The sequence below is a fragment of the Penicillium expansum genome (genome assembly GCF_000769745.1).
Source record: "Penicillium expansum strain MD-8 chromosome Unknown contig167, whole genome shotgun sequence".
Taxonomy (NCBI): Eukaryota; Fungi; Ascomycota; class Eurotiomycetes; order Eurotiales; family Aspergillaceae; genus Penicillium; species Penicillium expansum.
Window position 1 is genome coordinate 20,560 of NW_015971534.1, and position 21,978 is coordinate 42,537.

A 21,978-nucleotide genomic window follows, 5' to 3' on the forward strand; every position below is an offset into this window, starting at 1 on the left:
AGCAGAGTATCGGGTGACATCGTGAACGTCATACAAGTAAATACAGGAACATAAAAATGACATGAATTAGTTAGACCCGCTGGCCTCGGTAGAAGCCGGTGCTCGGGCCCATCGAGTCATGGGTCAGCGGCTCTTCGATGGAGACGCCTTCTTCACGGGTTCCACTGAATCCACCCTGGTTCATCAGGTACTTCTCACCCTGGGGCACGTGGTTTTTGGTGCGCACAGAAGGCAATAGATCGACGACGAAGGAAAGAACGTATCCAGTGAAGACGAAAGCAATAGTCCACTCGATAACCGCGCCAGGGTTTTGCTTAGACGAGTTCTTGCTACCGATGCAGACACCGAAGCCAATGGCGAGTGCGAGCTCGACAATGACGAAGACAAGCTTGATAAAGAAACTGACGAGCAAGACACGGTGCTCGCGACGGTAGAAGATTCCGATACGGAGGTACTCTATGCAAACAAAAATGGCACTGATCACGTATCCAGCACTAGGAAGAGATTGATTGGTTAGTTGGCTGTGGGCTGCTGGCTGCATAGTTCCAAGAGTGGGCAGGACTCACATGAACAGGCCGATGAAACCGTCGTGTAACTTCGGGTGGCGGAGGGTATCAAATACAGAGAGCAGAATCAGACCTGCAGCACCGGCAATCGCGAAAAAGATTGAAATAATAGCGCATGCCTTGTCCAATCTACCCTTGTTCGAGGCCAACTGGTTGGAGTGTCGAAGCCACCGCTCGGAGAGGAATGCTAAATCGAGAAAGACGACGGTGACCGCGCTGCCTGCGACGAACAGCGGCTTCAAGCCTTGTGCTCCGACATCTGAGATGTACCTATAACGATCCTGTTAGCGCATGGATGGGACTCAGGGTGGAGAGAAAGACATACGCAATAGTCTGTCCTTCATCCATACTGGCATAGTGCGGTCTCCCGTCTTTGACCCAGGTGACCAGCATGGCGATCAACATTGCTAAAACCATGTTAGCTGCGGCCAAGAACAAGACATTCAGTCTAGTGCAGGGATGCCTTACAAACCCACATGCAGGCTGACACCAACGGAAACATCCAAAACGAGATAATCCACATCTTTGCGACTTTTTGTGTTGTATTTCGAGACCGATTTCAATGCAATGGAGGTATATGAGGTCTTTGTATATTCGCTAAAAATCCAATTCAAAAGAAGGTGGAAGATTGAAAGCAAAGCAATGCGCACGTGAGCCTATTTGATCCTGTCAGTCGCAGCTTCTTCAATGTCGGTGATTCCATGTAGCATAGAAAGAAGGTGTAGATTCGAAGGTATTTTGGGCAATCGTGTAACTCACCTATATCCCTGTATTTATTTACAATGTCTCACAGGAATACAGCATTCCAGGTTCAAATGATAAGTGTTAAAGGGGGCGACAGTGGCGTTTAGATGACAAAGGGATGTCAAATTAGAACCGGGACGATGATGATGCGCAAGGGGATATTTTTTGGGGGGGTATACCCAGTGGGTTATTAGATACCTTGAAAGGAGAAGCAGATGAGAGAAGAGAGAAGGATTTCCAGCAATATTAGACCTAAGGCCCTGGAGATTATAAAAACGACGTCATCTCCGCAGGACTGCCAAGGCAGAAAAATTGTGCGTCCCCACAGCCTAGTCCAAGTGATCAGCCTCAATATTTACTTTAATAGTAGATTGTACTCTGTATATTAGCCTGGGTACTCCGTACATACCTCTACTATTAATATTGATGTGTAATCCATGGATAACGTGAATGCCTGTTCCAATGTTTTCCATGGGATCTACGGATACGCCGGGTGGCTGAATACTTAGGTTTGGGGGCTGACAGAATACGCATGTGGTAATACATCAGATGTTAGACGCTTTCAGTCATGTTGCATCCGTCCACTTATATTAGACTATTAAACTTCATATTCAAAACCCTAAGATTTACGTATATCAAATGAACCAAAAGTGGAAAGAATATGTTTGCTAGTTAACCTGTAGTCCAAGATCGGTCTACCTAAAAACGCCGCGGTACGGAAAGACCGCAATGGTGGAATCGAAAATAGTCAAACGAGCAAGAAAAAAAAAAGACCCAAGACCGAAACAAATTTTAGGTAGGGCAACGTTGAAAGACACGTCATCTTCATCGACTGGTCCGTTTACGTGTGGTTCCAGTAACGGGCCGCCTCTGCGCAGCAGCAACTGGCGGGGCCTTGCGCTCAGCCACCTTGGCCACCTTGACAATCTGCACTTCATCCTCTTCGCTGCTCTCCGACTCTTCACTGGATTCCTCCGCCCCCAACTTAGATGGAGCTAGAGCTGGAGCTGGAGCTAGGCTGCCCCGGGTCTGCGGGGTCGCTTGCGGTGGGCGTTTGCCCGGAGATTGGGATTGATAAGCTGGGTATGGAGTGGTTGAAGGGTAACTCATTCGATTTGGCTGTCCGGCCCGAACATCGGTGGGAACCGGTTGGTGTGGCACAGGCTCCCCGTATGGACTCATCTGCATGGTGTTGTAGTAGGGTGGGGCCCATTGAGGATCGTCTGGCAGTGGCCGTTGGAACACAGGCGCTTGTTGCATGGACTGTGGTCGGCCATTGGGGGCAAATCGCTCGGGGGTATATGGTGGGTAGGGAGGTCGAAGAGGTGAATTGGACTGCTGGGGACGAAGAGATTGGGTCGTTGGAGTCCGGGGACGGGCAGCAGAAGATGAGCTGGTCGGCCGGCCATTGGCAGCCGTCCCACGAGCCCAGATGCTATGTGCATCAGGCGCAAAGGTCGGATACGGGCCGGACTGCTGCTCGGGTGCAACAACAGCGCTCCGTCGGGACGATGGGCGCGACGTCGTCTTGACAGAGTTGACCGAAGGGCGCCGGCTTCCGCTCGAACCGTCCGACTGCTGGCGCTTGCGCTCCAAGGCATCCAGTTCGCGTTTCGACAGCCGAACGTTCTTCTTTCCCAGAACTTGGGCACGGCGAATTCGCTCGAGCGCTGTGTCCACCAATTGATCTTCCTTGTCCCGCATGGCCAGTTGAATCGCATAGGCGACCGTGCTATCCTCATGGTCGTATAGATCGTATTCTCCCCCATCAACTGATTCAGATTCATCCGTCAGATCCTCATAATCCACAGGTCGCCTCCGCGGCCCTCGTCCTCCATACTCCTGCTTGTATCGACTGCTCCGCACCAGCTCCCGCCCGTATGCATCCTCCTCACTATCCACCTCCTCCAGCCGTGTCTCCTCCCAAGCCGCGCGTCCCCTAGTATTTCTCCCCGTTCGTGCCCCCGGTGGTCTTCCCCATGAGGGCATATCAAAAGGAGCTCGCGGCCGACCACCTAGACCGCCTCCTCGGAAAAAGCATTCTCGATCGGCTTATCCAAGAATGCAGCGTGGCCGAAAACGGTCACGCCAGTAGCACCAATCAACCACAAGGCAGTCGTGAGGGGAGAAGCCCAGATGCCGATGGGGACACCGACAATGAGTAGTCCAGTGTAGAGCTGCGAAGTGGTGAAACGAGAGAAGCCCAGATCCAGATCCCGACCTTGCAGCATGTTGATTCCGTAGAGACCACAGCTCACAAAGATCATGTCGAACAGCAGCACCAGGTTGGTTAGCAAGCTGTAGATGCTGAGCATCACAAATACGACGGCATAGTTGCTGGAGAAGTAGGACAAGTTGTAATTGACTCGACTCTGGGCTTCACCGAAGTTGGCAGGCTTGGATATGCGCTTGATGTCGAGGAACTCAGAAATGGGGCGCAGGTTGGAGAAGCGTGTGCTCAAAGAGGTGCTGCGGAGGTTGTTGAAGCGATCGCCAAAACGCGAAGTTATCATATCAATTGGAATAGAAACCATTTTGAATGAGGGAAAGGTTGAGAAGGGGGGGGGGAAAAGGATAAAAAGGTAGAAAAGTTGAAAAGTTGAAAATGGGACAGGTAATAAAGTGATAGACAGAGATCGAGAGGAAAGAAGCCGGAAACAACACGTCGGAAGAAAGGCAGTCACTTTTTTTTGGGACTTTTCCCCTTTCGTTCTTTTGTCAGAGCACGGGTGTTTCACCAATGTTCTCAAGTAATAAGAGAAATCAGAAATAGCTGGGCAGTTAGGTAGAAACAATTAAATAAGAATTGTCTACTAATAATAGTAATGGGTCCCTGAGATCCAGTTCCTGGCTCCCTGGGTAACTCCCTATAGGAGTCCTCAGTAGAGAGCAGAGACAGAGGAAACAGAACAAAAGAAAGTAAGAAGACTACACAGAGAATCTAGATCTCTCTATATATACCATTCACGGACGCTCAGATGCAATAATTCATGCAGAGCCCAACTATATTTCCCCAAAGTAAAAAAAGAAGAGTCACAGCCAAAAACAGTAAAACCACCAAGTCGATTGGGGCCACGTTTGGTTCTTCACGGTGGATAAACCGCCCGACCGCTTTTTTTCTTACATGTCCTCCACTAACACACAGCTTATTCGTTCATTTCTATTCTTTTTCTGGCTTCTGCGGCATTGACCGCTATCACCATGAAGTCATTTGCTTTTCTATCGCTCTTCGTCTTCTTTGGCCTTGTCGCTGCTTGGTCTAAAGAAGGTGGGTATTGTTTACCCCGGAGAAGCTCCCATACTGACCTCGAACAGACTATGAGATCTTTGGTCTACAAAATGATGTGGCCACAAATGAGGGTGCTAATATAACATTCTACGGTATGTGTTGTCTCGCAAGCATTGCCATTGTCTTTTTCTTCTTCATTTCCATTTCCCTTTCCATCAATTTCAGGGATACGTATCTAACTTCTATACCCGACCAACAGATCTCCTCGAGATCCGTCCCAATGCCAATCAGGAACAAATCACCAAGGCCTACCGCAAGAAATCGAGAACCATCCACCCGGACAAGGTCAAGCGCGCCTTCATCGCCAACTACGCCAAGGACAAGAGCAAGGCCAAGTCCAACCAGGGGGTCAATGTCAACAAGGGTCCTACTCAGCGCGAGATTGATGCCGCAGTCAAGAACGCCGATGCTCGCTCTGCCCGTCTGAACCTCGTCGCCAACGTCCTGCGCGGCCCGAACCGCGAGCGTTACGACCACTTCCTCAAGAATGGCTTCCCTCTGTGGAAGGGAACCGGATACTACTACTCGCGCTTCCGCCCCGGTCTGGGCTCCGTGCTGGCGGGTCTGTTCCTGGTCTTCGGTGGTGGTGCTCACTACGCTGCGTTGGTTCTTAGCTGGAAGCGCCAGCGCGAGTTTGTGGACCGCTACATTCGCCAGGCCCGCAGAGCCGCCTGGGGCGATGAAATGGCCGTTCCTGGAATTGACTCGGTCGTAGCCGCGCCTCCCCCTCCTGCCCCTGAATCCGGTGATGCCGGTGCCGTGGCTGTCAACCGTCGTCAGAAGCGCATGATGGATAAGGAGAACAAGAAGGATAAGAAGGGCGGAGGAGCCCGTGTGAGCGCCCGTGCCTCCTCCGGTACATCCACCCCCACCGAGCAGACTGCTAGCGTCGGCGAGCGGAAGCGCGTCGTTGCTGAGAATGGAAAGACCCTCATTGTCGACTCTGTTGGCAATGTGTTTTTGGAAGAGCAGAACGAGGCTGGCGAGCGCCAGGAGTTCCTGCTCGACATTAATCAGATTGAACGTCCCTCTATCCGTGAGACAATGGTGTTCAAGCTTCCCATCTGGTGTTTCAACAAGACTGTTGGTCGCGTGTTGGGAACTCCTGCCGAGGAGGAAGTTGATTCTGATGAGGCTGAGGAGTTGGTCGAGGAAGCTGAGACCACTGCCACCTCAAACTCCCGCTCCCGGAAGCGTAACAAGCGCTCCCAGCGATCATAGACTTGGGCAGCTGTATTGGTGCACCTGGGGCGTTAGTCGTTGCTTCCATTGTCCGTGGGCTGATCACAAAAGTTCCCCAAGGTTGCTTTACTATAGAATTCCTACTCGGATGTCGGCAATACCCAAGTAGAAACCAAAATGTACACATACTTTTTTTCTCAAATCCAAAACTTCAGTGCAGAACCTTGGAATGACGGTGGTCAGCTACTGGCCATCGATATGCTGTGCACGGTCAAACCTTACAGTACGATGTGTACTCCGTCCTTGCAGATCTATCTCATATTCGTGGTATACGAAGTATCCCCGCAAAGATCAGTCTGCCAGCAAGAGGAACAGTACTCCATAGCCTATGTTTGGTGGGTTTGTAGGCGGGTCTGTTAAAGGGCCAGTGCACTTCCTGTTGCAGACACAACTAGTGCGGTGTACAGCTGTCCGATACTACCATACCCACTGGCTTGGGCACCAACACTTGACTAGTCTGGTATAAATAGGATATTCTATGTATCTCTAGACTTGTTTCGAATTTTCGGATGTTTCATTGCTGATACAAAACAACTTTTCCAAAGAAAACAAAAACAACTCTATCGAATTCAGACGGCCCTCCCAGTTCATAACAACATCAAAAAGGGGCAAAGTTCAAAGAGCAAAAAAGAACGGGAGTATAAAAGCAAAAAAGCAGCAAAAGGACAGTAGGTGTATCATCGTGATCGTCATGTGTTGAATTTCAGCCATTGCAAATCGTGAGGGAAAAAAAGGACCTCGCGCTCCCGAGGTCGAACAGAGCAGCCTATCCAAGGAAATCACCTACGCAAACATCTTGGCAATGTTCATAAGACTGCTAATGTTCTCCGACATACCCCTACCACCACCACCACTATTCGACTTCGCCGCACCACCAAGGGCACTGGTAACAGCATGCGGCAAGCGAATACCAATCATAGCAAGCAGCTTTGGCAGAACACCGCTCGTCAGGAGCGGCACGATGACCATCATAAAGACCTTCATAGGGTTGCGACGGGCCCAGCGATAGATGTCACGGAATAGACGCTTGATGTCGCGGATCATGCGCTGGACGAATCCCTCACGGGGACGGGCTCGTCGCGACGAAGATGAGAACGACGAGAACACAGATGGGCTTGATCGGCCTCCTGTTCGGCTTCCGCCCAACCCGCCGAAGAAAGACGGCGGGGAGCTTCGCGTATGGTGGGTGGAGTGGCCGGATTTGCTGGATTTGCTGCGTCTGCTGTGTGTGCTGTGCGAGCTAGGCGTCGGTGATGATCGTCGCCGCACATATCCTCCCGATGAGACTGCGCTGGATTTACCGTCGAACCAACCCATTGTGTTGGTGGTGTTGCTGATGCTGACGTCGACGCTGGTTACGGGTGCAACTTTGCGCACTTAGGGATCAGACCGGTGAGTGAGGTGTCTGGTTTGAAAGACGGTTTGTGGGTTAGGAGAGGGATTGGGTTGTGGTAGGTTGGTACACAGAAGAAGGTGGGTTTGAGATGTTGCTGCGTAACAATGCCCCTGATTATCTCTTTGAGACTTTTTTTTTTTTGCTTTCTGTGTGACAATTGAAAGAATGAAAAGAGACAGATGCAAGTCAGCCGCTAGCTGCTGCGGAGATGCGCAATCTGAGGTCTAGGCCGATGTGTGAACCCGCTTTTGCGGATTTTCTATGCAGGAAATCTCTTTTGACAGCTGGCACAATTGAGATTCTAAGAAGGTTTTGTGGGTAATACTGGATGTTAATTTCAGACGAATCAAAGGGGATCTTCAGATTAGACTGATCAGTCACCCCCTGGCGGAATAAAGGTGGCTGGGGTGTTTGACCGGCTAAACTTAGTCGTAAGCCGCATTTTGTGGTAGACGAAACACCCCAGATAGTCAAGCAATCCACTCTTGAGTGATATACATAATAAATCATCCTTCAAAATTATATTGGAATGTGTTATTCTGTACGGAGTACCCCGTACGGAGTATGTACATCGATATAGTTATTTAGAATCGAATATCACGAACAGTTGAACCGTGGAACCTGATGGGGATTTATGCCTTAGGCGACAACGACGTCACTACATGTGATGGCCTTCCATGGAAGACTCTCTTTCCTCGAGTCTATCATTAGTCTAGCATAATACCTTTTTTTTCTTGTTGATACCCAGACCCAGGTGTGACCATGTCGAGTATGTTGATCCTACTACCGCTCTCTTACCGGAATCAGTACTAACTCTTGACCAGGCCCTGATTATTGTAAGACCTCCCCAAAGGCCTAACTGAGACTGTGTTAACTAACAAATACCAGACAAGACTCTCGGCATAGCCCAAGATGCCACCCAACAACAGATCCGCAGTGCATATAAGAGGTGAGCGTACCACAACTAGTCTAAGAATGACCCTCTAACCAAGTCTAGGGAATCACTAAAATCCCACCCCGATCGAGTCCCCATCGACTCTCCAGAGCGCCCCTCACGCACACGAAAGTTCCAGGAAATAAACGACGCCTACTACACCCTATCAGACCCCGCGCGCCGCCGGGAGTATGACGCTACTCGCGCATACCAAGCAGCCGAGGAGGAAGCAGAAGCGAAAGTCCCACCAACCGGCGCCGGTGGTTTCCCCTGGTCCAGTTTTGGATTCGGCGGGAATCGCGATGACCGTGACAACGACCAGTTCGGCTCCGTCTTTGAAGAGATGCTGCGCGAAGAGGGTCTCGCCGAGGAGAACGAGGGAGAAGGCGGGAGACGGACTCGCCCAACCGGGCGATTTTGGGCACTGGTTGGCGGTGTCAGCGGTGGTGCTATGGGCTTCATTGTTGGCAATTTTCCTGGTGCGCTGGCGGGCGCTGTTGCTGGTAATCGTCTCGGCGCGGTCCGCGATGCTAAGGGCAAAAGTGTCTATGAGGTTTTCTTGGACCTTCCAACGCAGGATCGGACGCGGCTTCTGAGTGAACTCGCGGCTAAGGTCTTCCAGTCCACTATGGGACGCTGAGTTTTTCTACTTAAGGTTTGCTGAGCGGTTTGGGCGTTGGGAATTTTGGAGCTGGGCCTTACAGGCCTCGGTGGGAATTAGGTTAGGTTGGGTATTCCGACTGCACATGTCTACATGGCTATGGATCACTTAGTGCAGTAGGAAATATATATCTCAAGTATATAACAAGTAGCTAAGATAATTCTCCAGTGCACATGTTTTATTTCGTTCTGATCTGATAATTGACCCCTCCGTTTCTTATCGATAACAGCCAGGCACCAGAGGAGTCTAGATGTCAACCTTGGAATGCTGCACAACATAGCATGCATATATAGTCCAGGATGGCAGCGTTTATAGGATTAATTTAGATCTATGATTTGACTGAGTCACTAAAACTAGTATGTCTTTTCTCTAAACAGGCGAGACAGACAGACCAGGTGGCCTTCTGCTTCTGGACCCAAATGGCCACGCGCTAAGCTCCCACCCTCACTCACCGCTTGCGGCCAAAATGGGCCCCTCTCTCTATATTTACCCCCAAGTTGCCCGCAATTTTTATCTTTGACAAATTCCTTATTGAGACTCAATTGAATAAATCCTTCACAATGACTGAAGCTGCCAGTGTTTACCCCTCGTTGGAGAACCGTCCCATCAAGAACACGGTTGTTCTGTTCGATGTTGACGAGACTCTCACCCCCGCAAGACGGGTACGTTGCAATGAAACTCCCTGCTGTTCTAATATACTAATATATTTCTATTGTAGCATGCCTCGACAGAGATGCTCGAGTTGCTCTCTCGATTGCGCCACCAGGTCGCTATTGGATTCGTTCGTCACCTCCCAATAAAAACACCAAGCCCGTTCCTAACATGATTCAGGTTGGCGGCTCGAACCTTGTGAAGCAGCAAGAGCAACTTGGATCTTCCACCATTGACGTTACCACTATGTTCGATTTCTGCTTCTCCGAGAACGGTCTGACCGCATTCCGCCTCGGCGAGTCGCTTGCCAGCAACAACTTCATTCAGTGGCTTGGGGAGGACAAGTACCAATCGCTGGTGGATTTCGTTCTCAAGTTCATTGCCAACACCAAGTTGCCCCGCAAGCGCGGTACTTTCGTTGAGTTCCGGAATGGAATGGTCAACATTAGCCCCGTTGGACGTGCTGCCAGCATCGAGGAGCGTGATGAGTTTGAGGCGTACGTATTGATCTTACATCACTATGTCCACACGAATGGACTACCTGACTGACCTGTGCTATAGATTTGACAAGATTCACAATATCAGAAAGGCCCTGGTGGAGTCCTTGAAGAAGGAGTTCCCCGACTACGGTCTCACGTAAGTCTTTGTCCGACGAGGTTCGCTTCTGATATGGTACTAATCAATACGCCAATACAGATACTCTATCGGTGGTCAGATCTCTTTCGATGTCTTCCCCACCGGTTGGGACAAGACCTACTGCCTACAGCACATCGAAGCCGAGAAAGGCATCTCGGGTATCGACTACAAGACCATCCACTTCTTCGGCGACAAGACTTTTGTCGGAGGAAACGATTATGAGATCTACGAAGACCCCCGCACCATTGGACACTCCGTTGATGGCCCTCAAGATACCATCAACCAGCTGAAGAAGCTGTTTAACTTATAGATATGAGGTTAGATTGGATGTGTAGTAGCAGAAAGGGCATGGATTTGTGATAGCGTTTACATGCAAAGTCTAATTTGGATAATTTCTAAAAACAGCCTCAGCCAAAGATCGATCAAAATAGTCCTCTAATTGCATGAAATGATAATATACCCAACTCTACAATAACCTTTATAGGCAATGCGGGTAATGTGGGCACCGGGGCCGGGAAACTGAAAGCGTCGATCTTTCCGATGGTCTTTAGTCATCCCGATCCTTTCAGGCCCCGGAATATTCCAAGCTTTCCACTTCTGCGTCACTCTTGATCGGTTTCAAGTGCACTTGAATAAATCATTCGTTCGCCCGCTGTCCTTGACATGGCGCCTCCAAAACATGTCGCGGATGTCCCGCGCAATATCCTTCCCCGCCTAACCTGGAACAGCTCCTCTTCGCGTCCATCCGTTACCATCACTCACCATCCCGCACTTGCAACAAGTCAAAGACGACCACTTCCCCAAAGCTGGAGTTCTTCAAAGCGACAATTTCATTCTCTGAGCTCACCTCCCCAGTCTTCCCAACCCACCTCCACATCACCCCGGGATGCTATCTCCGGATTTCTTGTTTCCCGAGGAACCTCTATAACCACGCCGGCAACCTCGAACACAACCCCCCGCGGCAATCCGATCCGACACAATGGCGTCTACGTGGCTACCTACCATCCCGCTCGTCGCGCCTTCCACGCGACACCAGTCCGGGCCCGCGATCATCATTTCGATACCCTGAAATTCGTGAAGCGCTTACAGGCGGAGGGCTTCAGCAAGGAGCAGTCCGTAGCAATGATGCGGGTATTGAATGATATCATTCAAGAGTCAATCCAGAATTTGACGAGGACAATGGTCCTCCGCGAAGGTATGTGAATGCGGTTTCTGTCGCGCATTCGTGCTTTATAATGCTTGTCGGAGATCTAACGGGAAACGCTTTGCTAGATTCGGAGAGATCAACATACACACAGAAAGTGGACTTTGCCAAATTGCGCTCCGAACTACTCAACGCAGACTCGACTGAGGCACAGTTGACCCGTTCATCACACGAGAAGATCGCAGCAGACCTCGCCAAACTCAACTCACGACTCCGGGATGAGATTGGACGGACACAAGCCTCGGTCCGGTTGGATCTGAACCTTGAGAAAGGTCGGATACGTGAGGAGGCAAATAGCCAAGAAATGCGTATCAAGGAGACCGAGACGCGAATTGAGCAGGAGGTTGCTGGATTAAGGGAACGAGTGGAGGCTGTCAAGTTCTCGACGTTGCAGTGGCTTATGTATGGTCCCCGAGGTGTCTTATCGATGCGCGAGCTTATGCTAACTTTCTTTTCTCTCCAGGGGTGTCTGTACCGGTACTGCGGCCCTTATTCTTGGTGCCTGGCGCTTGTTTATGTGAATTGGGACGAAAGTCTGCATTGTATATGGAGTGATTGTTTTGGCTTGCTTTACATGAGATATCTGTCTCACAACTTCTCTTTCTTTTTGTACACTATACTCTCTACTCGTCTAGCCGTGCTAGGCTTTGAAAAAAAGATCATATGACTGTATTTTCTATCCGTCTATGTAAGTCTATTGGGCCGAGCCGTCGCGTTTCGCCAAATTTTGCCAGCAATTTATACACTCAACGATCTTCAAAAAAACAAAAAGCAGCAGCAGATTCCAATAAACAAAGCACCGAGCCACAGCCAGTGTGGCTCATGGAATTGGGGGGAGAGGATTGTCTGTGCTGATCAGTTGCTATCTGGTTCTTACTCCGCCTTCTTGGAAGCCTTGGTTCGAAGCTTCATCAAGCCAAAAACTAAGGCATACCCACTGATGGCGAAGATCACGCAGATACCGGCATCTCTCCAGCCATAATAGTAGTGGTTGATGTTGAGGTTCTTCAGATAATCACTTCCACGGGTATATTGACAGACCTGACACTGGGAAGTCGCCTCCGGGTTGATCAAGTTGATGGCGGAGCCCACGCCGGCCATGTAATCAGCCAGGTAGTCTTTGCATGTTCCATTAGGCGGGTCGAAGTAGGCAAACTCCTCTGCATTGCACGTCACCGTCGCATCCCAAATTCCAAAGGTGAACATGCCTGCCACCACATAGTTGAAAGGATTCAGGTAGTAGAACCAGAATTTCCAGAAGACATTGAGTTGTGGCTGAGGAACAAAGGCACCGCAGAATAGCACCAAGCTGTTGACAATGAGAGGATTCACCAGAGCTGCGAAGGTCGCATTTGGGGCGTACGCCGCGACAAATTGTCCGATACCAGTATAGATGAACTCGTAGATCAACATGATGAAGAACGTTGCTCCAACATTCTTGGAATCACGCGGCAAATTGGTTTGATAGTACCAGCAGACAAAGTATGAAACGGCACAGAGGCAGAGATAGGGAAATTCGGAGACAATAAGACCTGTGACAAAGGCCTTCCAAGAATACATTCTCGACTTCTTTTCACGGGCGTCGTAAATATCACGGCGTTGAATGAAAAGGGGTTGAAGCTGATTGATCACACCCGGTGCAACAAAGGTGAAATTGAAGATAGTAAACATCTTCAACTGAAGAGCAGAAACTGAGGGTCCAAGGTGCCAGAATGAGAAGCCGTTGAGAAGGGCAGAAATGATATGCAACTCCAGTTTGTTGTTGACATATTTGGTGTTTCTGGCCAGGGAGACACTCATCCGAGCGGTCACAAGCTTAGTTTGAGTCCAAAGCGAGGTAGCAAACTCTTTACCGTCATCCACCGTGGCTGGCGGTTTTGCGCTGGCCTCAGCAACAATCTGGTCGAGTTCTGCGACAGCGGCAGCATTTTCGGGAGAATCCAGCCAGACTTGGTGCCAATCCTTATCCTTCACGGCCTCAATGCCACCGGTAACCACATCGATCATATGCTCCGCAGGATTACTGCTTACCGGGCAGGGCGCTCCATAGTTTGCAAAGTAGTTACTGACCGTACAAGCTTTGTCGCCAATATCGCCAAAATAAACCATTTTTCCTCCTTTGGCTAGAAGCAGAAGTGTGTCGAACTGAGCAAACAACTGAGCTGATGGCTGATGAATGGTCACCAAGATTGCCTGACCAGCGTCAGCCAGCCGGCGCAGGAATCTGACCGTGTTATACGCAGATTGGCCATCGAGACCAGACGTAGGCTCATCTAGGAAGATGAGGATACTAGGCTTAGACACAAGCTCGACACCGATAGTAACGCGTTTGCGTTGTTCAACACTCAGCCCCTCGCCAACACTTCCAATTAATGTGTCTGCAAGATCGTGGAGCTCCAGGAGATCGATAATGGTATCGACATATGCCAATTTCTCTTCCTTCGGGACATGTTCAGGTTGACGGAGAAGAGCCGAGAATTCAAGCGCTTCGCGCACGGTCGCAAAGCCTTCGTGGACATCAAGCTGCTCGCAATATCCTGCCATTCTCTGGAAGGATACGGGGAGTTCACGACCGTCAACCAAGATAGTTCCTCGAATCGTGCCTTCTGTTTTCCTCTGCGCTAGGACATCAAGCAAAGTCGTTTTGCCAGCTCCGGAAGATCCCATCAAAGCACCAAGCATTCCAGGTTTAACCCATCCGTAGATATTGTCCAGAAGTACTCGATCTCCCGAAGGTGTCTGGACGGTATATACCAGGTTTTTCCAAGTAAACACCGAAGTGTTTCGCATAAGACGGGTTTCATTTTGACTATCGTCGGCCGTGATAGGGTTGTTGCTTTGGCTTTCTTTATTGCCTGGCGATTGGGTTTCCTCGTCTCTTGGGCGTTGGAAGTGCTTCATTTTCTCTCGGGGGATGAGAAGCGAGTTGCTGCCTGCTCCTCCAGCCCGCCACATACAGGTCGAGACAACTGCAATGGCAACAAAAAAGGTCCACCATCCCCACACAACCCCAAAGTTGCGCCAGAGCTGAGAGTGTTTCCAGTGGAGAGCAGCAAGGTAGTTATCACCGGTGACATAGGTGGCACCCCTTTCCGCTCCAGCCACACCGGCACAGGACTGGTAATTGGAATCATTGTAGCCAGCCCCGTGAGGAATCAGACTCCCACCAACACAAGGCAGCGTCTTATCATGGAATTCATTGGTTAGCCCTGCTTGAAAAGCGTAGGCCATTGGATTCGCATAATACAATTCGACAAACCAGTTTTTGATTTGAGGTTTGGGGATCATGTAGCCAGTGTACATCACCAAGAACTTCATGACAATGCCAGACACCTTGGAAGCAACCTCCAAGTTGCTGCAGGCAGCACCGATTGATCGGAACATTGCATTCACACACTGGTATATTCAGTTAGTAATGACTCTACATAGCTCTTGGTAGGCAATGTTTGCCATTCATGGCAGTTCACAGTGGTATGAGGGGACTCAAATAGACTTACCAAGGTGATAGCAATAAGAATGATCCAAAAAGTGAAGAACGCAGCAGCAGTTGCTTTAAGGCCAACCATCCAGTATAAAACAACCGAAAAAATGGTACATTGGAAGAGGACCACAGGAAGCTCCGCAGTGAGGATTGCGATGGCGTATGCAGCTGGATGATGGTACCCAAAAGATTTGTGTTTGATTAGAATCGGCCGTCCCCTGAAAGCGCCGGTGACTTCAGCCATTGCCATGGTGACCTGGTAGACATGAGAGAAGAAAACCGCGCCGCCCTTCGTGAAGAGACCCGCCGAAGTGTCCGGGGAGTCGTAAAAGCAGGATCCGACGATTAAAGCCATGGCAAGGGACACAAACTGTCGAATGAGAAACGTAGATTTCTCGCCCCAGATGATTTGATACTGGCGGATGATGCATATCTTGAGCTGGTGGTGGAACGCTGTGGTCAAGGGACTGCCTTTCGGCAGGGAAGTATTCTTCTCAAATGCTACCGAGTCTTGAAATGCACTCGTGCGTTCCTGGGCTAGCGGTGTCGATGCATAGTCATACTCAAGCATTGCATTCTGGCAGATGTCGGACTTTTGGTAGATGCCGAGGAGTTCATCGGGGTTTTGGGGAAATGAGCCTTCGTACCCAGGGAGAATGCTTCGCTCGGTCGGCACCGTGATACCAGTCAGATAGTCGGACACATTCGCACCATCGGTGTATCCGAAACCTAGACCTTCCATGAAGGGCTTTGCCAAGGGTGCTGGTCCGTAGAAAATCTGCTGTCCTTCATCCAACACCAGGACTTTATCGAATAGATCATAGATACCATTACCCGCTTGATATAGCGTCACGATAGTGGTGAGACCTAGAATATCGGTCATTGCGCGTAAAGCCTTCGCCCACTCGAGTGCAGTGGATGCGTCCAGGCCGCGAGTGCTGTTATCCCAGCAAAACACCGATCCCCTTGTCGCCATACACTCGATGATCGACACACGTTTTCGCTCTCCACCCGAAACACCGCGCACGAACTCGTTGCCGACCTTAGTTTCTTCCGTATGCGAGATCTTCATCGACTCCATAAGAAAGCGCTTGAAATCACCTGCCCAATCGGCCGGCGTGACCCCGTCGGGGATATGAAAAGGGATCTTCAAACGAGTAGCGAAATCCATGGTTTGTCCCACGGTTAAGGTAGGGAAAAAGACCTCCTCCTCACTATTCATGACGATTTGACCCTTGTACTGCTCGGCCTCCTCGGGCGTCATTGAGCCGAATTTGACATCGCCTGAGACCGATCGATAGCCCGCTCTCCGATTCGAAAGGACATTCAACAAGGTAGTACAACCGGAGCCGGGGCGTCCTAGCACGAGTAGCATTTCGCCTGGCTTCACACAGCCATGACTATCCTGTAGGATGGACCGAACGGCGGGCTTCTGTCGGAGATCACGCGCAAGTTGGAGGAGGTTGAATTGGGAGAAGAAGTTCTCATTGACCGACGCTCCTGCCGAAAGGACGTCCACGGTCAAGTTTTTCCAGGTGACCCCGAGTTCACGCTTGCTGTAGCCCGCGGCCAGATCACGTTCCTGCATGGCTGAGACTTCCCCGGACAAGCCCCATTTGACAGGTATCTCCGGGGGGAATTGGGTACCATGGAGAAGGTCAGAGAGGGTTTCATGGCTTTCTGCTTTGCGAGGGTAGGCCACTTTCTCGGTCGAGTGGGATACTGGTTCCTCTTCCATGATGGTTTGGAACCTAGTCAATGCAAGATTGGTACAACAAAATGAAGTAAAAAAAAAACAAAAATTCTATAAAAAACGAGAGAAGAGGATTAGATACAGAAAAGAGAGTCTAAGAATGAATGTTAAATATCTATGAATGAGCGTCGTTGGGTGTATCTCTATATACTGAAGACTATGTATGCACCATATTTTATGTATTGCGTTGATGTCGATCGTATAGCACTAGGCTCCTGCATAAGAAGAGTCATAAATTGAGAGATTCGGATACACGGCCAGTCAGTCAATTAAATGTGGGGGATTATCTCCAGGAGAACATATGTATAAAATGTAATCGGATGGTTATGACCTTCGAATTGAACATAAGAGATTTGCAGCTAAAGCATAACGGCTCTGGGTTAACGCGACCAATCAAATTTGCCGATCATCCATTAATCTATAGCTATAGTTAGTAGATTTAGTATAGCTAGTATGGTCAAAAGCAAAGGATCTCAATTTTAAAAATGCCGCATAGAAACTTCAAAGTGCTACTGTCAATGATAGATAGCAAGTTCTTTGCAATACGAACAGCAGACCCCTAAGGAGCTATTTTACACAATCAAGTCACTACACAATTCATTCATGGTCATCTTGGTTTAATAATATTCCGAATCTGAATCGAAGAAGAATAGTCGGCCGCGTTTGCGGCCTTGTGATGTTTTTTTAGCAGGTCTTTTGAGATGTCTTTTCAAAGTTGTTTTAAGAAATACACGAAGGCGGTAAAAACAGCATACTTTGTGCAGGAGACTTTTCTATATATAACCAGGGATCTAAACCAATGAATTAATTCTCCATGTTCTCCTGTTCTTCCCTATAAATATGTATGTAAGTGGCCCACGGTAACCCGGCTATACGGCAAGGGACCCGGCCGCAAATGTCTTCGAAACAGGATGGAAGCTCCATTCTCTAGGCTTGTGCAATCTGGGTAAGTGCGTAGTGCCGAGTTCCATGTCTGATCCACTAATAGACCAATAAATCTACACCATAGAGCCAAAATCAAACCCAAGCCCATGGCTCCGTTATCATCAGGAGTGGAGCCTACTTGAAGCGTTTATGATGATTCGATCGCGAACCTATGTTTCATGTTCTACTCCCTAGTCATACGGGTATTCGATGTGCATTCGAATTCAAGGTCCAACTATTTAAAGCGCCTTCCACCACTCCACTCTATGGAATGATTTGTGACCTCGTACGCACCGTGAAACCTGGAAATTCCTACCTGTCTCTACACAAAGCCAATCCCTTCCTCTTATTTATTTCCTTCTACAGGGTTAATACCTTGACTGGTTAAAGTCGATCAAGTTTGTGTCAGATCTAGAAGTATAGCTCGAGAGCGAGAAAGCTACCTCGACCCCATATCTTCCTTAGGTCTTCGCCCTTTGCTGCATAAATTTTATACTTCTGTCCACTATACGACCACATATACCCACATACACATACCATGGCAACACACGTATCAAAACCATCGTCCAATCACTCAGATCTTGACAACGTGTGCAAGAGGGTGCCCAAGGCCTGCGATCGCTGCCGTCTGAAGAAATCTAAGGTATGCCACGATGGACATCAACCAGGGCCATGTCATCTATACAACTGACATAACAAGTGTGATGGAGCCATGCAATGTTCACGTTGTCGAGCAGATAATTCCATCTGCGTGTTTGGGGAGCGAAAGAAGGCTCATGAGAAAGTGTACCCTAAGGGGTAAGCTGGCTCTTGAAAAAAAAAAAGAATATCCACCAAGATATAGGACTAATCACTCCCATCGTTCCTAGATACGCCGAGAAGCTCGAACAACAACAAGTCTGGCTAGTCCACGGTCTCCAAGCACTATACCATTGCATAACCAAAGGTGAAGCCCAGCCCGGCGATCGTTTGAATATCGAACCCAACGGCCAGCCGCTCACCCATGACCTTCTTACACGCCTCGGCGCTCTCGATCACTTCCAGGGTGAGCGTTTTGAGGAAAATCTCGAAATTTTGCAGAAGGGACTATGGCGCCCCTATTTGCAGTGTCGGGAATCAACCGTCGGCAGCTACACAGACGAGCAGTCGTCTGCCATCCGTATACAAGTCTCCCCCGAAGCCTCCTCTCAGCAGACTATTTTCTCTACGCCGCCAGCACACAATAGCCCAAACAATAAGACGCATATCAAGGAAGGTTTTATGCTACCCACAACGCGACATACTATTCCATCTGTTCAATCAATACAGGGTGTCATTGACCCGCTTGCTCTCCAGGGTGGAGCAGCGCAGTGGCGGCAAGCCAGCAGCGATTTCAATATCTTCAACGAGATGGATACGATGACTGCCGCGGATTATTCGACTCCCATTCTCGACGAGCCTATTCCATCGCCTGTATTCACTCGCGAGATGCAAATGGATTGTATCGTGTCCAATGAATATGAAGACTATTATCAGTTTCTCAATTCGGATTCAACTGATATCACCTTGATCTAAAAGACTGTTTCGTTTCATGTAATTTAACCCCCGTTATTGACGGCCTTCGATCAGACTACAACAGGCTCCAATAATAAATTAACCCCTGAAACTTCTCCATAACCCACCCAATTAATTCGAAATGATAATAAGGACCTCTTTATCATTAATCGTGCGATAGGTCAAGTCTTCAGCGAAAGTGGTCGTATAGTCGATATACATCTAGGAATGAATCTGCTCTAGGCAAAAGGACCTTTACGGGCTTACGTCGGAAGTCCGACGCACCTTCCCCTCTTCATGCACCTCGTCAGGGGCAAGTCTACTCCGCAGAAGATTATCATTGTGAATGCTATTGTATTGGACTATCCCATTGCATTGCAAGAGCCACTTCCAAGGTTACATAGCCTTTAGCCACCCGTCTTGGGTAAAATCCAATATCCTAACTGGTTCAGAGGTAACATGCTAGTCTCTCCAACGGATCCGCAATCTCCCATGGAGTATTATTTTACCCTGCTATCTGGATGGCTGTTATATATTGTTCCTCTCTGCCTCGTGGTCATATTTTGCAATGTTTTTAAATTGCATCGCAGATCTTGGAGTCGACCTCCAGTGTTGGTACTTAGCCAAGAACCACTGAAGCCTCAGACTTACATAACTGAGAACACTTTTTGGTCTATTGATCGTTGCGATTTTGAATCAAAGGTGGACGGCATCCACAGCAAACTTAGAAGAACCAATCCAGGCTTCGGATTACTAGCGATTATGGTTCTGTTCGCCGTATGTGGGTTGTTGCTTTTGGGGCACCTCCCATCGGTTTCCTCACTCCAAAGCGGATTGCGGTCTATGGCTGGCCTTTCATCCCAGACGCCCAGTCCGACTGGTTTGCAAGATTTTTTTCAGCTCTATCAGCCAGTATCGCTCGATTCCAGTGGGAATAACAACTGCGATGTCGAGATATTGCTGATGGATTACGTCTTTGGAGCCAGTTATGGAGCACCATTTGTTGGTAAGAGGTCTCGAAAGTTACTTCTACTTGTAGACTAACCTTGCAACTTATCTAGGCAACTATGAGCCCCCAAACTGCGACTTTGATACTGTACGAATCAATCTCACAGTCACCTCTCGGGGGAGGCAGTTTGACCGCCTGGCACTCATGTACCTGGGGGACAATGAAGTGTTCCGGACTTCAACGGCAGAGCCGACAGCCAATGGGATTGTCTGGACCTATGTCAAAGAAATGTCGCAATATAACTCGCTATGGAAGAGTCCCCAGAAGTTGATATTTGATTTGGGAAATATCCTTAACGACGTTTACACCGGCTCATTCAATACCACGCTAACAGCGCACTTCTCTAAGGAGCACAATGTCAAGACTGCGGACATAATTCTTCCAATCTCTGCTAAAAAGTCAGCGTCAAACTCTTCAAGTGCCTTCTCACTGCCCACAGACAATACAACAGTCATGTATGAGATCCCTGCTGCGGCATCGCGTGCTGTTGTTTCAATATCAGCATGTGGACAATCAGAAGAAGAGTTCTGGTGGTCTAACGTCTTCTCTGAGGATACCCAAGACTTTGAAAGCACTGTCGGTGACCTATACGGGTACACTCCTTTTCGTGAAGTTCAGCTCTATATCGATGGAATACTTGCCGGGCTTGTCTGGCCATTCCCCATCATCTTTACGGGAGGCGTGGCTCCTGGATTCTGGCGCCCGGTTGTTGGAATTGATGCATTTGATCTTCGACAGCCGGAGATTGATATTTCCCCATTTCTCCCCATGATCCAAGACGGGAAGCAACATTCGTTTGAGATCCGAGTGACTGGTCTTAATGTTTCCGCAGATGGGAGCGTCACATTTGCAAATACTGTGGGCTCGTATTGGATCGTCACAGGAAATATCTTCATATACATCGATGGCAGCAGCTCGGCCTCGAAAGCCGCTGTTACTGGAGCCAATATCCGGCCCACCGTGGATGCTCCCTTGCCAGTGTTTGCTGCGACTCGGAATCTCATCCATACTAAAGCCGGGGGAAACGATTCCTTGTCATACTCTGTGGTTGTTGACCGAGTTTTCAGTGCAACATCTTCTCTGTACTCCTGGTCTCAGAAACTATCATTCTCCAACCATGGTTTCCTCAACCAGCAAGGATACAGTCAAGTTAACACGCAAGTTACAACCGGCACTAACACTATCACCGAGCACGGGGATTCACCCATCTCAAACAGCATTGCATTCCATTACCCCTTAGTTGTCAATGCAACTTACGGCATCACCTCAAATGAGACGACGATTGACTCTTGGATGAAGAGAGGTCTTGATATTGAGTCAACAGGAGGGCTCGGTATTTCCACTTACACCTTAATGTCGGGGTCATCATACCTACACACAAGTCAGTCTGGCACGGCACACTATAAATCCGTCACTGGTGGGAGTTCAAGCTCTTGGGGCGACACCATCAATGTGTTCGACAGTCTGACTAATGGAAAATCATACCACCGATCTGTTCATGCAGCCAATGGTACCGTTGTATATGACACCGACCCTCAAGGCAAGAACTCGGCTTCTTCCCTGCAAGATTACGGGGATACGGGGAGAGACAGTGTGAGGGCTATGATTGGAAAAGGACCTGGAGCTCTTGTAAACTAGGGAGAATGACATGATATGAAGTCTCCCGGAAATTAGGTAGACAATGTCCCGTTTGGGACACGGAGGTGGGATACAATGCGTCATGATAGAGTAGCGCCAATAGTGAGTTATTATGATAGAGTAGGAAATCAAAGAGTGGTTATTTCTTTTTGAAACAAATAAGTCTAAATCGGAGATGAGACAAGGTCCTAGACATTCATTCATGGCAGTGAGGATAAAAAGCATCTGAACTTCTCGTCGTTGTTGCCCCCAACAAATTTGGGTTCTTTTTTACTTCTTCGCATATTTTACTGGTCCCTTCTCATCCCTTTCACGTC

The 21,978-nt window shown here is 49.0% G+C and overlaps 11 protein-coding genes across 11 annotated transcripts; 6 read left to right on the forward strand and 5 right to left on the reverse strand.

The window, feature by feature from the left end:
• Positions 1-70: 70 nt before the first annotated feature.
• On the reverse strand, positions 71-1,089 carry PEX2_051010 (Frag1/DRAM/Sfk1 family protein; the record flags this gene model as incomplete). Its single annotated transcript, XM_016742376.1, has 4 exons — positions 71-494; positions 567-836; positions 892-973; positions 1,035-1,089. 4 exons carry the CDS (start codon positions 1,087-1,089, stop codon positions 71-73), a joined length of 831 nt encoding a protein of 276 aa, XP_016592816.1.
• Positions 1,090-2,135: 1,046 nt separating this feature from the next.
• Positions 2,136-3,299, reverse strand: PEX2_051020 (uncharacterized protein; the record flags this gene model as incomplete). Its single annotated transcript, XM_016742377.1, has 1 exon — positions 2,136-3,299. One exon carries the CDS (start codon positions 3,297-3,299, stop codon positions 2,136-2,138), a length of 1,164 nt encoding a protein of 387 aa, XP_016592817.1.
• A 26-nt stretch (positions 3,300-3,325) lies between these two features.
• On the reverse strand, positions 3,326-3,844 carry PEX2_051030 (putative COPII vesicles protein Yip3; the record flags this gene model as incomplete). Its single annotated transcript, XM_016742378.1, has 1 exon — positions 3,326-3,844. One exon carries the CDS (start codon positions 3,842-3,844, stop codon positions 3,326-3,328), a length of 519 nt encoding a protein of 172 aa, XP_016592818.1.
• Positions 3,845-4,511: 667 nt separating this feature from the next.
• On the forward strand, positions 4,512-5,820 carry PEX2_051040 (uncharacterized protein; the record flags this gene model as incomplete). The annotated part of the gene is made up of 3 exons (XM_016742379.1): positions 4,512-4,578; positions 4,626-4,691; positions 4,799-5,820. 3 exons carry the CDS (start codon positions 4,512-4,514, stop codon positions 5,818-5,820), a joined length of 1,155 nt encoding a protein of 384 aa, XP_016592819.1.
• An 804-nt stretch (positions 5,821-6,624) lies between these two features.
• PEX2_051050 (uncharacterized protein) lies at positions 6,625-7,158 on the reverse strand (the record flags this gene model as incomplete). The annotated part of the gene is made up of 1 exon (XM_016742380.1): positions 6,625-7,158. One exon carries the CDS (start codon positions 7,156-7,158, stop codon positions 6,625-6,627), a length of 534 nt encoding a protein of 177 aa, XP_016592820.1.
• Positions 7,159-7,999: 841 nt separating this feature from the next.
• On the forward strand, positions 8,000-8,811 carry PEX2_051060 (putative DnaJ chaperone (Caj1); the record flags this gene model as incomplete). The annotated part of the gene is made up of 4 exons (XM_016742381.1): positions 8,000-8,006; positions 8,062-8,073; positions 8,126-8,186; positions 8,235-8,811. 4 exons carry the CDS (start codon positions 8,000-8,002, stop codon positions 8,809-8,811), a joined length of 657 nt encoding a protein of 218 aa, XP_016592821.1.
• Positions 8,812-9,392: 581 nt separating this feature from the next.
• Positions 9,393-10,429, forward strand: sec53 (phosphomannomutase SEC53; the record flags this gene model as incomplete). Its single annotated transcript, XM_016742382.1, has 5 exons — positions 9,393-9,494; positions 9,551-9,613; positions 9,664-9,980; positions 10,045-10,119; positions 10,180-10,429. The coding sequence occupies 5 exons, from the start codon at positions 9,393-9,395 to the stop codon at positions 10,427-10,429; spliced, it is 807 nt and encodes a 268-aa protein (XP_016592822.1).
• Positions 10,430-10,782: 353 nt separating this feature from the next.
• On the forward strand, positions 10,783-11,844 carry PEX2_051080 (CCDC90 family protein; the record flags this gene model as incomplete). The annotated part of the gene is made up of 3 exons (XM_016742383.1): positions 10,783-11,314; positions 11,392-11,725; positions 11,787-11,844. 3 exons carry the CDS (start codon positions 10,783-10,785, stop codon positions 11,842-11,844), a joined length of 924 nt encoding a protein of 307 aa, XP_016592823.1.
• Positions 11,845-12,196: 352 nt separating this feature from the next.
• PEX2_051090 (CDR ABC transporter) lies at positions 12,197-16,542 on the reverse strand (the record flags this gene model as incomplete). The annotated part of the gene is made up of 2 exons (XM_016742384.1): positions 12,197-14,719; positions 14,821-16,542. 2 exons carry the CDS (start codon positions 16,540-16,542, stop codon positions 12,197-12,199), a joined length of 4,245 nt encoding a protein of 1,414 aa, XP_016592824.1.
• A 1,477-nt stretch (positions 16,543-18,019) lies between these two features.
• Positions 18,020-19,035, forward strand: PEX2_051100 (Zn(II)2Cys6 transcription factor domain-containing protein; the record flags this gene model as incomplete). Its single annotated transcript, XM_016742385.1, has 3 exons — positions 18,020-18,124; positions 18,182-18,279; positions 18,351-19,035. 3 exons carry the CDS (start codon positions 18,020-18,022, stop codon positions 19,033-19,035), a joined length of 888 nt encoding a protein of 295 aa, XP_016592825.1.
• A 758-nt stretch (positions 19,036-19,793) lies between these two features.
• PEX2_051110 (uncharacterized protein) lies at positions 19,794-21,661 on the forward strand (the record flags this gene model as incomplete). The annotated part of the gene is made up of 3 exons (XM_016742386.1): positions 19,794-19,894; positions 19,944-20,020; positions 20,076-21,661. 3 exons carry the CDS (start codon positions 19,794-19,796, stop codon positions 21,659-21,661), a joined length of 1,764 nt encoding a protein of 587 aa, XP_016592826.1.
• Positions 21,662-21,978: the final 317 nt, after the last annotated feature.